The sequence below is a fragment of the Muntiacus reevesi genome, chromosome 4, assembly GCF_963930625.1.
Source record: "Muntiacus reevesi chromosome 4, mMunRee1.1, whole genome shotgun sequence".
In the NCBI taxonomy this organism is placed as follows: domain Eukaryota; kingdom Metazoa; phylum Chordata; class Mammalia; order Artiodactyla; family Cervidae; genus Muntiacus; species Muntiacus reevesi.
The window spans coordinates 108821350-108836957 of NC_089252.1; the positions used below are offsets into that span (position 1 = coordinate 108821350).

Below are 15608 nucleotides of genomic sequence, written 5' to 3' on the forward strand. Positions count from 1 at the left end.
GGTCCAGCCTCAGCACGTTTTCCAACAGGGCCTTGTGCGTTTCAGACATTATCGGTTCTGTCTGCTTTAGAGAGGGGGCAGGGCCCTGGGCCCTGGACAAAACTAGCTCCCTGCCCATCTGCCAGCCCTTCACTGGCTGCCCAGCCTGAAAGGCAGCGTCTGGGGCTGGTGGGGAGGGGGACACATTCCCCAGAGGCTCCTGGAGAACAGCCTTTCACTGCTGGGGTGGAAGCCTCATTTGAATGAGAATCAGGTCTTTTCTGCCTGTGCGGGTTAGTCTGAGCCGTGGCCCCACTAGCAGAGAAGCTCTGCGTGCCCTCCTCCCCACCTTCCGTCTATATCTGGTGGCCGCCATTAATATCCTGTCCCCAGCCACGGCCTCCCTTGGTTTCTGCAGCTCTGGGGACCTCCCTGCTCCCAGCTGCGCCGTGGCCCCACCCTGCATGCTCCCTGCCTCTGATAGCCTGGCATTCAGCTACCATGTGAGTATGGGGATGAAACTGAGGGCTGCACTCAGATCCTCGGGACAGCCCAGCTAGGGGCCTACTCTGCGTTCTCTTTCTCAGGCCTGATGCTGGCTCCCACTGCCCAGGAGCCCCAGCCGGGCTAGGCCCCCTTCTTTTAGCCCTGCTGCTGCTGCTGCCACCCATGGGTGAGAGATGGTCTTTTTCCCTGAGAGCCTTTTGGGAGTGGGGGAGAAATCACCAGGGCTCCCTGGGGGATGGGGTGAGGTGGGGGAGGGTACCCCCAGGATCTCTACTCAGACCCTGCCCCCTCCTAGTCCCGGCTCCCAGAACAAGTGCTCAGGAGGAACCAGACGTGGTGCCTCCACCCAGCTGCTCGGGGGGCAACTGCCACCCACCTACTGGCAATCTGGTTATTGGACGTGTCCAGAGCCTTCGAACCTCTTCCACCTGTGGCCTCCATGGCCCTGAACTCTACTGTGTTGTCAGTAAACTACAGGTAGGGAGAAGGGTATGGCCTCTGGAGGTGGTATCTTTCGGATTTCTTGGGCAAGTTCAGCTCCTGCAAGAGATCAGGTCATTGCTGTGAAGTTTTGGAGGAGGGCGGGGGCCAACCATGCTCTTCCTGCCGAGCAACTCGGCGGGTGCTTCTCCAGGACTCTGAGAATTGCTGCTTTTGCGACTCTCGGGACGGGAAAAGCCACGGCATTGAGAATGTGGTCTCCCGGAGTGACCCTGATGGCAAAAAGACCTGGTGGCAAGCAGAGAGCGGTGAGGGTCCTTGTGTGCCCCTGTGTGCGGGTCTGGGCTCTGGGGTCAAGGCCTGGCCGCTGAGCAGCCCTTGTGGTTACAGGTGTTGAGAATGTCACCATCCAGTTGGACCTAGAAGGTGCCTTTTACTTTACGCACCTCGTCATGACTTTCAAGGTGACCCAGTGCCCCACCCTGAAGGCCTATTCTCTGCCTCCTGATCCTGACCACTGACGGGTGCCCCTAGTGACCCAAGGACCCCCTCTCGTCCCCAGACATTCCGCCCGGCAGCTCTGCTCCTTGAGCACTCAGCGGACCACGGCCACTCCTGGCACGTGTACCGCTACTTTGCCCACAACTGCTCAGGCCTCTTTCCTGGGATCCCTCCTGCCCCTGGCCACAGAGTCGGTGACCTCGTCTGTGACCAGCGTTACTCAGACATCGAGCCTGCCACTGAAGGAGAGGTCAGGCCCAGAGGAAGGAGGGTGGGGCCCTGGCATGAAGCCAGAGGCTCAGGCTTGCTTCTTCGCAGGTAATTTTCCAAGTTCTGGACCCAACCATTCTGGCGGAGAACACAAACAACACGGAAATTCAGGGTAACTATCCCACAGTCAGTCCTGGATTCCCTGTGTGTCAGGAAAACCAGAAACCTGCCTGTGGGAGGGGAGATCCTGCCTGAATTTGTGCACTAGTGGGGCAGAGCGGCAGACAAGCCAGCTCAGCCCCCCAGCGATTGTTTCCCAGCCCTGCCGCATCCTGGTCTTCTACTGTGGTCCCTGTTATGGCTCCCCGGCCATGTCCCATTACTGCTCCCCATACCTGTGCCCAATGCCCAGGGACCAGCTTGCGTAGCAGTTTATGTTTCTGCCCCATCACTGAAGTCCTTTGTGAGGAGGCCCTACGGTGGGCCCCATCACTGCTGGCCCTGCCAGCCCAGTCTTTATCCCCCACCTCTACTCCTATCACACTGTCCCCTGTAAGCTCTCCACTCTGAGCCTCTGTCACGGTTCCCCGTCACAGCCCCTTGAGGATCCACTGTCTGCCCTCCCACCCCGCCTTAGTTTACTGCATTCTGGAAGCTGCCGCCAGGTGGCGCCAGCGCGTCTCTGGGTGTGACCTCTTCCTTATAAACCAAATCTTGTTAAAGGACAAGAGAGACTTAACATAACCCAGCAGGGCAGCCCAGAACCAGGCCAGGAGAGGGCCAGAACAGGAGGACAAACCCCAAAGTGGCTTTTTCTCTATGTTCTACGATCTCCACCCACCTTGACTTACTTAGATTATTACCAGCTACTGTGCGTGCGCGCGCGCACACACACACACACACACACACACACACACATACTCTCACACACAACTTTCACCCTTCTAAGGCCTAGAGTGTGTTCCTCTGATCAGAAGAAAAGGGACCTCTGGCAAAGAGATACAGGAGGTGGCCTTGGCTTGGTAACTGAGTTAACCTGTGTAGAGAAAGGGGGGCCGTGGACCTGTGGCGCCCCACTGCAGGCCAGGCATCTTCCAGGCAGTGCTCAGTGGAGCAGATCAAAAGGGTAACTATCTTGGAGCGGACATAACAAATGAGAGGGGCAGTCAATAAGTACACATACCTCATGTGGTTTGGCTGGGTGATGAGCTGATGTCTGAGTCTAGTGACGGGCTGGGGAGCGGGGTCCTTTACTGCAATGGGGAAGCAGGTTTCCTGTATCTAGAGATACCAGAAAGGGGTGTCCAGGGAGCAGTGGGATGTTCATGTCTCAGCCCCGGGGTGATAGCAGATCTGACGCAGCGCAGAGGTGGGAAAATCACCACTGGGCTGTGGTCATCCTAAAAGGGTATACTCAGGGGGATAGGGATGGGAGAATCGCACAGCGCAGGTGCTGGAGGAGGTGGCTTCAGTGATGTAGAGAGGGGAGAAACCCCCCGCAATTCCTGCTCTATCTTGGGCATAGAAGGATGACAACCTCTATGCACCTGAGGGCTCTCCATGTGTCTCCAGAACTCCTGCGTGTGACTAACCTCCGTGTGAACTTCTCCAAACTTCACACACTGGGTGGCAGGCCCCTGGGGGGCCTCAAGGGCCACCCCTTCTACTACTATGCTCTCTATGAGCTAGTGGTTGGAGGCAGCTGCCTGTGCCACGGCCATGCCTCTGAGTGCAGGCCCGCACCTGGGTCCCCACCCAGCGTAGAAGGCATGGTGAGTATTCTCAGAGGGACATCAGTGGCTGGTGGGAGGGTAAGCCAGGGGACCAGGGTCGACTCCTCTTGCCCTCCTCCCTGCCAGGTACATGGCCATTGTGTCTGCCGCCACCACACCACTGGTACCCACTGTGAACACTGCCAGGGCCTGTACCAGGACCGCCCGTGGCAGGCAGCAGAGCCTGGGCACCCCCACCCCTGCCAGGGTAGGTGCCATGCCCTGCTCTGTCTGGCCACACCTGCCATGGGTCAGCCCGCTCCTTACCCAGCTTCTTTGCCCTGTTCCAGAATGTGAGTGCCATGGGCACGCCCGCAGTTGTCACTTTGACACAGCCCTGTATCTTGCATCTGGCAACGTGAGCGGAGGTGTGTGCGATGCATGTCAACACAACACAGCCGGGCGCCACTGTGAACTCTGCCGGCCCTTCTTCCACCGGGACCCCCGGGAGGACCCCCGCTCCCTTCACTCCTGCAAGCGTGAGCCCTCCGATCCCCGATCCCAGCTGTGACCCTGATCCGTAACCTTCACATAACCTCTGACCTGACTCTGTGCCCACTTCTGACCCCTGATCCAGCCTGTGACTGTGACCCTGTGGGTGCCCTGGAAGGGGGTTTGTGTGATGCCTACACAGACGCCACCCGGGGCCTCCTCTCTGGGCAGTGTCGCTGCAAAGTTCACGTCTGGGGCCAGCGCTGTGATTCCTGCCAGCCAGGTCACTATGGCCTGAGCCTCACCCAGTCAGAAGGCTGCCAGCGTGAGTGACCCTCAGCGTGACCCTCACCCCCAGGTCCTCCTTGCTCTGTCCCCAGTTACTGCCCTCATAGCACGCCTGCCCCGCAGCAGTCTTGTAGCACCCTGACAGCTAGCTGTGTGCCCTTAGCCTGCAGGTGCGACGCCCGGGGCCGCGTCCCCGGCACTCATGCCTGTGATCCATCCAGCGGTGCCTGTCACTGCAAACGCTTTGTCTCTGGACGGGACTGCAGCCGCTGTCTGGTGAGGCTTGACCCCCCCACCCCCCCGCTTCTGATCTGACCTTGACTTGGGGTGCTGAGCTTCTAGAAGCTGACAAGTCCCAGGCTGTAAGAAGTGTGACTGCAGACTGAGCCTTGAAGGTGGGTTGGTGCCACCTCCTGACCTGGCCACCAGAGTCAGCGCCGCTTTGGCTAGCTGAGCCAGCACAGGGAAGCTTTGGTAACAAAAGAAGGAAAAGCAGTTAAAAGGAGTGGCAGAAGTACGGTGCACTGAGTTTAAAGGTGTTTCACAGTAGAAGTGGTTGAAGGGGCACTCAGGGCATCCCCTTCTTGCCTCCATTGAACATTACAAGTCCTTTAACTTTTATTTCACTCCTGGTCATGTCATCTTCTTACCTCTGTGGAACCTCCCCTCTGTGGAACCGTGCAGGAGTTCACCAGGGGCCCCTCTAGCCTTCCCAGATGGACACAGAAGAGCATTCAAACCTTGAGCTCGCCCCCCCCCCGCCCCCCGCTCCCCGCTTCTTCCTAAGATTGGTCCTCGTATACTTTCAGCTCCAGGCTCCTGACGGTCCTCTCCCCGCCCACATCTTCCTCTCCTTCCTCCACCCACCTTTCTCTCTTACAGCCTGAGTTCTGGGGTCTGAGCGGTGACTCTCTAGGCTGTCGGCCCTGCGACTGTGACTTTGGGGGTGCCTACAGCAACAGGTACAGGGCAGGGCCTGGGGGTCTGGGTCCTGCGGAGAGAGTTGGGAGTCAACTGTGTCAACTCCACTCTGGCCCAGGTGTTTGGCAGGGCAGGGCCTCTGCCACTGCCGCCCCCACCTGCATGGCCGCCGCTGCCAGGAACTCCAGTCTGGGTACTTCTGCGCCACCCTTGACCAGGCCACTGCCGAAGCAGAACATGGCCAGAGCCTCCAGCCTGCTGACCCCCGGCTGCCTGTGAGTGTCCAGCAGCGGAAGGGGGAAATCAAGGCTCACACCTTGGGGCTCAGGGCAGGGAGAGCACATCCAGAGAGAGCTAGTTGGAAGAAGAGGCCGGACAGGGTTAGGAAGGTGAGGCAGCTCCAGGTGGGGGTGGAATCAGCACAGTTGGAAGTTTGGTGACTTGAACAGAGTGCGTATTCCCACGACAGGATTTCCCTGGTGGTCCAGTGGTTAAAACTTTGAGTTCTCGCTGCTGAGGGTCGTAGGTTCAATGTCTGCTCGGGGAAGTAAGATTCCACGAGTTGCAAGGTGTGGCCAAAAAAAAAAAAATCCCGAGCCAGGACAGTATGGAGGGACATTGACACTCGACTCGCCCCCAGGGAGCCCCCTGGCCTGCTCCCCGATACTGTACACCAGCCCCAGGGACCTCCTCTGGGTGGCTCAGGCCCCGACTTTGGAGACAGCGTGACCCTCGCTGTGCCCTCCAACGTGCCAGGCAAGCCCGGTACAGCCACCAGCTGCCCAGGGTAAGGACTCCGAGGGGCAGGGTTGGGTCACAGGTCACTAGGTCTTAGTAGGGAGGGGCTCACGCCCTGGTGCTGTGGGTCTCTGGGATTTAAAGGAATGGGAACCTAAATTCTGAGTGTCCTCAGTCCTGGAATGGTCTGGGCCTGGGAGTCCGTGTCTCACATCCAGACCCCAGGGAAGCCCCCACCCCTGCATGGGGGAGCTGGCTCTGCACTGGGGAGGGGCTCAGACTTCGCACGTGTGGTGGACGGGGCTGGCCTCTCTCTGCCGGCACCCCCAGTGCCTCGCGCCCTGGACTATGACATCGTCCTCCGCTATGAGACCCAGGTCAGTGGCCTGCTTGCCAGGCAGGTGGGTGGGTGGTGCCAGGTGGTGGGTCGGGGCAGCTCCTTGACTGCTGGCTCCTGATTCTAGGCACCTGAAGTGTGGCAGGCGTTAGTCCAGGTCCGTGCCCAGTCGCAGCCCCACAGTACCCGCTGTGCCCATCCGCTGCCCTCAGAGCAGCTGTTCCAGGCAACCTTGACCCATATGCACAGGTAGGCTGGACCCTGTGACCCCCAAACCAAGACCCTATTATGTAGCCAACACATTTGAAGCAATACCCAAACGAAGTGGGAAGCGCCCAACATGTTACATGTTTAGTTGATAAATCCTGTCTGACTCTTTTGCAACCCCATAGACTGTAACCCACCAGGTTCCTCTGTCCATGGAATTCTCCAGGCAAGAATACTGGAGTGGGTTGCCATGCCCTCCTCCAGGAGATCTTCCCAACTCAGGGATCAAACCCGCGTTGTGTGCATTGGCAGGCCGGTTCTTTACCACTGAGCCACCAGGGAAGCTAGCATGTCACAGAATATTCACAACAGGGGCCTAATGTAAAACAGGGCAGGGTTTGGCACCTTGATCTTTCTTCATTGGTCATATGATGAAACACTGGACCCCATGTCTGCATAGTGGAAATGGAACGTTCCTGGACCACATGATCATGACCTCCTCAGCCCACCCTTACTCCTCTTCCCGGTCCCTACAGAGCCGTGGTTCTTTCCAGACCATTCTGCTTTGAACCCGGAACACGCTACTCCGTGACCCTGCGGCTGTGGCGGACCAAGGAGGGGCGGACACCCGAGGGGGGCACGATCCTCCTGGATTCAGTGAGATCCTCGGGGCTCCCCGCCACATCTGGGGGAGACACAAGTTATAGCAGGACATTGTGGGTGCAGTGGGCCCAGGGACAGGGGGTCTTGGAGGCCTAGAGTTGCACTAAGAGGACTGAGGAGGTGGAGAGAGGAGGGAGGAGGATCCAGGCAGGGGGAATGCATGTGCCAAGGGTAGAAGGTGAGCCAGGCAGGCCCCAGGCCTCACAGGAGCCTGTGGGCCAGAGGAGGGGCTTGTCCTGAGGAAGTGGGAGCCCTGGAAGGGATTGGAGCAGGGAAGACACTACTAGAGGGTGGCTGCTGCAGTGATTCGGAGTGAGGATGGCATTGCCTACATTGCTTTGGGGCCGCTGATGTGTGTGTGTGTGTGTCTCAGTCATGTTCAACTCTGCGACCCCATGGAATTCTCCAGGCAAGAATACTGGAGTGGGTAGCGGTTCCCTACTCCAGGGGATCTTCCTGATGCAGGGATCAAACTCTGATCTCCTGCATTGTGGGCAGATTCTTTGCTGTCTCAGCCACCAGGGAATCCCTGGGGCCACTGGAAACGAAGGAGAAATAGACTCAAAAGAGAAACAGGAAAGCGGCAGGAAGGGGCTGTGATGGCCAATGTGTGTACAAACGGAAATTCCAGCGCAGGTGGGAGTGAGTGGGACGGGGCTTACTGCCCGCTGCCCCCCACCCTCTACCCTCCTTCTAGGTCGTTCTCCTGCCACGGGTTAGAGAGTTGCCTGGACTGAGGTCTGTGGACCCTGGGGCCCCGCGGCGCTTGCAGGAGCTTCACGAGGCGGGCTGCCTGGAGGCAGCGAGGGTGATCCCACCCCGAAGCATGCCTGAGGCCTGCGCCCGCCTTGCCTGCAGCATCTCAGCCCTGCTCCATGGAGGTGGCCTCGGTGAGCGTGTGGCCATGCATGGCTGGAGGGGGATTGGAGGACAGGGGTTGCAGTGGGCCCCGTGGGGTTCATCTGATCTTGCCATTTCTCCCGCCAGCATGTGAGTGCCACCTGCAGGGGTCACTGAGCACTGAGTGTGCCCAGCTGGGGGGGCAGTGCCCCTGCCGCCCTAACGTCATTGGTCGTACCTGTGACCGCTGCCTGCCTGGGACATTTGGCCTCGGGCCCACCGGCTGCCGTGGTGAGCCTTCAGGGCCCGTGGGTGTGGGGTCTGGGACCAGCATGTCATTCCTCTACGTGGCTTGATCACCCTGTCACTTCCCACAGAGTGCCGCTGCCACCCCGAGGGGGCTGCCGGAGCCGTCTGTGACCCTACGAGCAGGCAGTGCACATGTTGGGTGGGCCTCGCTGGTCGCCGCTGTGACCGCTGCCTCTCTGGCTGGTGGGGCTTCCCACGCTGCCAGCCCTGTGCCTGCAATGGACACGCCGAGTCATGCCACCCGCTCACAGGCGTCTGCCAGGACTGCCACGGAGCCACCACGGGCTGGCACTGTGAGAGGTGAGGCTGCGCTGGGGGGTTGGGAAGGGGTCAGGGTGAGGGGCCAGGTCCTGCTCCATGTGCCTCTGCCCCTAGGTGCTTGGACGGCTACTATGGAGACCCCACCCTGGGCTCAGGCCAGCGGTGCCAGCCCTGCCCCTGTCCTGGGCACCCTGGCTCAGGCCTCTATCATGGGACGTCCTGCCGTGTGGATAGCACCAATGGACGTGTCCTGTGCCTCTGTGCGCCCGGCTATGCAGGTGAGGCACAGTTGGCAGTGACCAACCCATGGCCCTGCTCACTTGTGCACAGTCCTGTTAGGTCCACAAAGCATCTGCCAGTGCCACCTGTGAGTTTGAGCTACAGGCTGGTCTCCTCTCCTCAAGGAATTCCCGTTCTTTTTTTCTGGCTGTGCTGGGTCTTTGTCACGGTGCACAGACTCAGTAGGTGCAGTGAGCGGGCTTTTCTAGTTGTGGAGCGTGGGCTTAGTTGCCTTGGGGTATGTAGAATCTTAGTTCCCTGACCAGGGGTTGAACCCGAATCCCCTGCATTGGAAGGAGAATTCTCTACCATTGGACCACCTGGAAAGTTCCAGGAGTTCCCATTCTTAATGAATTAGAGGTGTGAAACTTGTAGGCCAAGAAGATGGGCCACAATGTGGCTATCCCATCCTCTGCCCTCCTGGCTGGCTGGCCGACTTTTTGGCTGGCTAAGTGGGACTCAGAGGCCTCGAAGGTATAGGAAGCCACCTAAAATAACCCACTCTCAACTTTGATCCACTCCAGGCCCCCGCTGTGACCGCTGCTCCTCCGGCTACTTCGGGCGCCCCTGGCCTGGAGATGACCCCAGAAGGAGTCCGTGCCGGCCCTGCCAGTGCAACAACAATATTGATCCCCGTGACCCAGCCGCCTGCGACCCTCACAGTGGACATTGCCAGCGCTGTCTGCACCACAGCCACGGCGCTGGCTGTGCCCACTGCCGGCCTGGCTTCCACGGCAATGCCCTGCGCCCAGGGGGCTGCCGGCGTGAGTGTGTGGGTGGGGTGGGTGAGGGCGTCCCAAGGAGGGGAGGGGTGGACTCGCGTTCCTCAGCCCCTGTCAAGCCCTTCCTGTCCCCAGGCTGCAGCTGTGACCCCCGAGGCACCAGCCCTGTGAGGTGCCCACCTGGGGCTGAAGCCTGCTTCTGTGACCCGGTCAGCGGGCAGTGCCCCTGCCGCCCCCACACGCTGGGCCGGGACTGTAGCCGCTGTGCTCACCTCTTCTGGAACCTCGGGGGGCCCCGGGGCTGTGAGCCCTGCAGCTGCCACGCCCGACACACTTTGCAGCCGGGGTGTCACCCAGTGAGTCAGCCCGTGTTGCACGTAGCACGGAGCCGTGGCTGGGTGTGAGTGCATGTCTGTGCCTGTGACACAGTGTGATTTAGGGCCCGTGCGCGTGTTAATGCGACCACCAGCAGGGGTGTGCGGGGCTGCGGAGAGCTGTGTGTCTGTGCTCTTGTGTGACATGAACTGTGAGCAGACCTGAGACCTCACGGGTCCAACCCCATTCATTTGGTGACTGACAGAGACGAGGGCTGAAGTGTGTTCTCGGGTCCCTGCTGAGGACAGGGAGGGAGTCAGAGGCCGTGGAGACAGTGGGGCACCAGACTCAGGACAAACAGGGGCCTGTCAGGAGTTGAGAGCCCAGAGGGCCCGTCTGGGGATGGTGGGAAAGTGGGGGCCAGCCTGGGGCTCAGACCAGAGGCAGAAGGAGGGGAGAAGCCTTCAGCCAAGCACAAGTGTGGGTACTGCCGGGGTGGGATCAGGGCCGAGGGGAGGCACCAGTGGGCTGCTCTGAGCGCTCTTGCCCTCCTCCCTCCCTCTTTGGTTCACTGACTGGCCACACTCTTTTCCCTCAGGTCACGGGTCAGTGCCACTGCCGGGCAGGATTTGGGGGCCGCACGTGCTCCCGGTGTCGGGATGGGTACTGGGGTGACCCGGAGCAGGAGTGCAGAGGTGAGCAGGGCGCGCTGGTTCACACGCTCCACCACCACCAGGGGTGAGGCCGCCCTGACAGGGCCCTTGGGGTGCAGTGGAGGAGCAGGGGAACCTTGGGCTTAACCTGAGGGAGTGCACCACGTGTTCATGGCTGTTTCCTCCAAAACTTAAAAGTAACAGTCGTGAAAACAGCTACAGGGAAAGAGTGTAGGCAAGGCCATGTCAGGTGGGTCTGTGGAGCAGACATGCAGGGTGCTTCTTTCCTGACCCCACCTGCCAGTCTTGACCCGAGCTGACCCCAGCCTGGGCTGCAGAGCCCCTGGAGCCCCAGGCTGTCTTCCTGCCCAAAGGCGGCCACTCAGGATGGCCCCTCTGGCCAGGGTAGATGCCAGTACCCCTGGCCGTCCGAGCAGTGGCTTAGGAGAGACCACCACACTCACACGGGGCGATTTTCCTCTTCTAGGCTTGTGGAGGCGGGGCTGGGGTGAACGCCACCTGCTCCCTGCCCTGATTTTGTCTCCCCGCAGCCTGTGCCTGTGACCCCCAGGGCTCCATCTCGCCCAGCTGTGACCCACACACAGGCACCTGCCGCTGCCGAGAGGGCATCTCAGGGCCGAGGTGCCAGGCGTGTGCCCGTGGTTCCACAGGCAGCTTCCCACACTGCACGTCCTGCCCTCCCTGCTTCACCTCCTGGGACCAACGCCTGGCTCCCCTCCAGCTGCATCTGGACACCATGGCCCATGAGGTGGCCGCCCTGCGCCAGGGCATGCCTGGCTGGGCTGCTGGTGGCCAGGGAGGAGACCTGCAGGTCCTGGAGGGTAAACTCCAGCAGGCCCAGACACTCCTGGAATCACTTTCCCCCACCGGAAGGCCCCTGCGACAACTTACAGAGTGGATCACCGGCCTGAGGCAAGGGGTCTGGGGTCATTAGGGAGGAGGGCTCCAGCTGGCCTCCCAGGGTCAGGCACTCAGACAGTCTCTGGCTGGCCTGTCTGAGTCCTGGGTCCAAGAGTGTGGTGAGTCCTCTAGAGTGAGGAGTCAGGGGGAAAGGGGCATTTCTGGCCTAGCTGATACTCCATCTTCCCACAGGACAGAAAGAACCACGTTGGCCCAGGCACTGTGGGTCACAGCACAGGTTGTGGCAGAGAGAGAGTCATGGGTTAGGGGACAGTGTGAACGTCTGGAAGAATTATCCCAGGAGTTAGACTGTGTCAAGGGCCTGGCCTGGCCCAGGAAGGCCACGGGAACCCAAGGTGAGGCCAAGTAGGCAGGTGGATGGGCCGCAGGTGAGGGTGGGGGCAAGGCTGGGCCAGGAGGAAGGGAATAGGTGACTTTGCTTATGTTTCTGGGGGGCCCAGGAGACTGATGGACCCCACCTCAGTCAGTGGATCCCCCAGCCACCCCTCTGTCATTCCCATCCTCTACAGAGGCAAAGGCCCAGGTCTCCTCAGCTGCCCTGCTTTCTCAAGAGGCCCTGCGTACAGTCCAGGTCGTGGCCACACTTGGAGGACCAAACAGCCTCCTGGGACAGGCCCAGGAGGCCCGGCGGTGGACAGAGCAGCTGCTGTGGGCAACAGGCCGGTCCAGAGGGCCAGCGGTGTTGCGACTGAAATTGAAGGGGCTGGTCGACAGGGTCCAGAGGCTGAGTCCTCGGCTTCTGCAACTGCTAGACAAAGCTGGAGTGGTGGGTGGAGATGTGGGTCACTGGGGGAAGTTTTGCCAAGGCCAAGACTCTCTCCTGGGGGTAAACTGAACGTAGAGCCATTCAAGATCCAGGACACAAATCCCTCACTGGGACCCCAATCTTGTTGGCAGGGATGCAGGGGTCGGGGACCTGGACTGGCCTGTGTTCCTGTGCCCTCTGGTGTTCCCTCTTGCCCTGGGACCCTGCCTACCTCCCAGTGGGCGCTCATTGCCTCCCGTAACTCCTCCCATAGCCTGGACATAGCAGTCATCACCTTGGAGCAGTGCGAGAATCTGGTACAGAGCTGTGGGGTCTGTGGAGGGGAGCCTGGGGGAGTCACGGGGTACCATGGCTTGGCCATGGGCTCACAAGAGACACATTCCATATATGGCCCACCTCTACCAGCTACGGCAGACCCAGGCCACTGCAAGCTCCACGGGAATCCAGGCCTGGGAGACGTGGCATCGTGCAAGGGGGTCCTGGGGCGTGGCCACCGTGGCTCGTGTGCAAACAACTGTGCAGACCATCCAGCGTTTCCTCTTGGGTACATGTCTGCTTGTTATATGTCTGTTCACTCTGAGGGCAGGGGCAGGTGGGTCTCCAGGACCCTGCTAGGATACCCCTAGAATGAGGAAGACTTGTCAGGACTGACCAGGGGTCCAGTGGGAGCATTAGTGTGCTAGCAAATGTTGAACAGGTTAGACCTGGGGGTCAGGAGGACTTGATTTGTAATGTTTGTCAATTTCCATGGTATGAGTAATTCCCATCATGACTGATATCAGTCTACCTATTATTTAACAACTGGAGGAGGAAATGGCAACCCAACTCCAGTATTCTTGCCTGGGGAATCCCATGGACAGAGGAGCCTGGTGGGCTACAGTCCATGGGGTCACAAAGAGTTGGACACACACACTGAGTGACTGAACACACACACACACACACACATTATTTAATAAGTGCTTAATATAATTCCTGAAACTGTAACAATTGACTCTTGGAAGCCTCTAGCATGAGCTTCTCAGATGACCCAGTGGTAAAGAATTCACCTGCCAGTGCAGGAAACATGGGTTCAATCCCTGGGTCAGGAAGATCCCTTGGAGGAGGAAATGGCAACCCATTCCAGTATTCTTGCCTGGAGAATCCCATGGACACAGGAGCCTGGCAGATTCCAGTTCATGGGGTCACAAAGAATCAGACATGACTGAGCATGCAGTCTCTAGCACACAGGGTAGTCATATCAAAGGCAGGGCCAGTGAGAGGTTAGGGTCAAGGCTCGTTGAATCAGGGATCAGAGTTCACGTCCAGGATCCCTACCTCCATCCCCACAGCTGAAGGTGCGGACGCTGTGAGCATAGAGCTGGTGGCATGGCGTGGGCTGGTGGTGCCCGTCCCCCAAGATGGGGCAGCGGGCCTTGCCTTCCTGCTGGATCAGATCCAGGGTGCCCTCCCTGCACCAGAGGCCGTGGGTCAGGAGCTGCCCAAAGCTGAAGGTGTCCAGCATCAGGCACAGCAGACCAGGTGAAGGGCCAGGAGGCTGGTGGTAGAGGTCAGAGGGTGGGGAGGAAGGGAGTACTGGACTGACTGCCTGCATCCTTCAGGGTGGTTACAGCCAGGGCTCTTCATCAAGCGCTGGATTTGGAGGGAGTGCTGGCTGAGGCAGGAACTCATGCAAGGGCTGCAGAGCAAGGACTGCAGGTGGTGAAACAGAGACTTCGGGGTCTGGAGGCCAGTGCACAGGAGGTGATCCACAAGCCCCCCCATACCCTTAGCTCCCTTGCACCTCTTGTTCAGAGGCTGCTATCTCTATTCTTCCCCTGAGATCCTTGACCTTTTCTGATAACATGGTGCTAAATACCCTGACTGTGTGAACACCCTGCCCTGCTGTGACCTCTCTTTGATCCCCTGATCTCCACCTCAGGTGGCCAGCCACCTGGCCCAGGTTGCACTGGTAGTGGATGTGACCCCAGTGGTGGGACATCTGTCCAGTGGATCTGCGGCTCTCAGGACCCGTTTGGCCCTGACTCAACGGCAGGCTGGGGAGGCAGAAGAGCGAGCCACGCATGCCCTGGGCGTGGCCGGGAGCCTGGGCCAGGTGAGATGGGAAAAGCAGACTTCAGGGTCTCAGGGACCGCTGTGGAATAGCATGAACTGGAGTTTAGTTGGGACTGGGCTACACTGGGCTGAGGCAGGATCTCAGTTCTAAAGCCCCTGTTCTCCCCGGGAACTTCAGGGGGCAGTGTGTTTGGGACTGTAGGGTTCAGGTGGGTGGGCTTTCAGAGCCAGCCCTGCCCTAGGAGCTGCAGGTGGCCCAGCTGGGTGTGATGGAGTTGCAGGAGGGCACGGAGAGCCTTGTGGCCACGGTGCAGGATGCAGGAGAGCGGGCACAGCGGGCACGAGCTGAGGCCCGAGAGCTGCTAACGCTGGTACAGGACAGCTGGAGAAGACTGGAGGGTATGTGGCTGGGCCGTGGTGGGTGGGTACGGAGAGTGGTCGGGGTCAGAGTCAGAGGGATGGTGTGGGAGGGTCAGGGCTGGATCCAGATTGGGTCCATATTCATATGGGGATCAGGCTGGGGTCAAAATCCAGAACAGAGGGGTCAGATGTTGATTAAGGTTAGAGCTTATTTAGGGCTGGGGTGAGAGTCAGGGTCTTGATGGAGATGAGGACCAGGGTCAGAGATTAGGGCCAGAGGTCAGAGCCTGGCTCAGATTACCTTAATCCCCAGGGTTGGAACGCCGCCTGGCTCAGAACGAGGAGGCACTGGGCAAGAAAGTGGCCACCCTATGGGCCCTGGAGCAGCGGGCAGCAGAGCTACTGGGTCACATGCGGCTGTGGGCCAGGGCATACACCACCTGCTATCTTCGGTCTGTGGATTCGGACTACCTGGGTGACTCTGAGTGACCCCACAGTGACCCAGGAATCCCCTGACCTTGAGAGACCAGAGACACCAGAGTACCTGCTGATCCTGAGTGACCCATGTGACACCATGTTGTTTAGTGGTCCTCTGACCTTGGCAAATAGGAGGGGCCACGTACAACTCCCTGAGGCCATCTAGTGCCCCCCGAGATCCTGACAGAGACTTATCTCTGAATGATCAATAATTCTGAGCGCACTCTAGTATCCCTGGGCCCCTTGGATTGACCACACCACCCCCCTGGTGTCTGGTGACCCCACTGCAGATAACTGGTGAACCTTGATGTTTCCCCTAGAGAACCCCAGATTTCTGCCCTGGGCCTGCCGCTCCAGGGTACTCTCCACCTGACCCCAGACAGTGGGCGCGGATGTGGCAAGTTCAAAGTCACCCCGACAGGGCCCTACAGACCCCAGAGTCTGGTCCCCGCCGAGGTCCCAGGGGCCTGGGTGGGGCACGCGCTCCGGCAGCGCGCATTCCAAGCCCGGATCTGGGCGCTCCCGGAGGGCCGAAAAGTCCGGAGTGGATGAATAGCCAGAAGATCTGGATTCACTCGCTACCGCTCTGGTCTGTTGTCAGCGCCCAGCTCCCTTTTTCATACCAGGAAACAGTTC

The 15608-nt window shown here is 59.6% G+C and overlaps 2 protein-coding genes and 1 long non-coding RNA gene across 3 annotated transcripts; all 3 read left to right on the plus strand.

Annotated features, from left to right (window-relative positions):
- Positions 1–648: 648 nt before the first annotated feature.
- On the plus strand, positions 649–8644 carry LOC136167474 (laminin subunit beta-2-like; the record flags this gene model as incomplete). Its single annotated transcript, XM_065935034.1, has 21 exons — positions 649–652; positions 782–963; positions 1121–1235; positions 1318–1391; positions 1490–1678; positions 1747–1810; positions 3211–3410; positions 3498–3618; positions 3701–3889; positions 3988–4167; positions 4294–4406; positions 5013–5092; positions 5170–5326; positions 5729–5816; positions 6120–6190; positions 6254–6375; positions 6870–6990; positions 7694–7886; positions 7984–8127; positions 8214–8445; positions 8521–8644. Coding segments are annotated over exons 1-21 (2763 nt in total), but the record flags the coding sequence as incomplete, so codon positions are not given.
- A 3868-nt stretch (positions 8645–12512) lies between these two features.
- Positions 12513–13861, plus strand: LOC136167828 (uncharacterized). Its single transcript, XR_010663116.1, has 3 exons — positions 12513–12627; positions 13412–13601; positions 13682–13861. It is a non-coding gene; the product is annotated as an uncharacterized lncRNA (long non-coding RNA).
- Positions 13862–13924: 63 nt separating this feature from the next.
- LOC136167475 (laminin subunit beta-2-like) lies at positions 13925–14984 on the plus strand. Its single transcript, XM_065935035.1, has 4 exons — positions 13925–13945; positions 14002–14175; positions 14378–14534; positions 14809–14984. Exons 1-4 carry the CDS (start codon positions 13925–13927, stop codon positions 14982–14984), a joined length of 528 nt encoding a protein of 175 aa, XP_065791107.1.
- The last annotated feature ends 624 nt before the right edge of the window (positions 14985–15608 follow it).

Excerpts from the sequence above, each read along its gene's own strand:
- LOC136167475 (XM_065935035.1), top strand. The coding sequence starts at position 13,925 with ATGGTGCTAAATACCCTGACT. Across the intron at positions 13,946-14,001 it reads TGGTGCTAAATACCCTGACT|GTGGCCAGCCACCTGGCCCA; the intron begins GTGTGAACACCC and ends TCTCCACCTCAG. Across the intron at positions 14,535-14,808 it reads CAGCTGGAGAAGACTGGAGG|GGTTGGAACGCCGCCTGGCT; the intron begins GTATGTGGCTGG and ends CTTAATCCCCAG.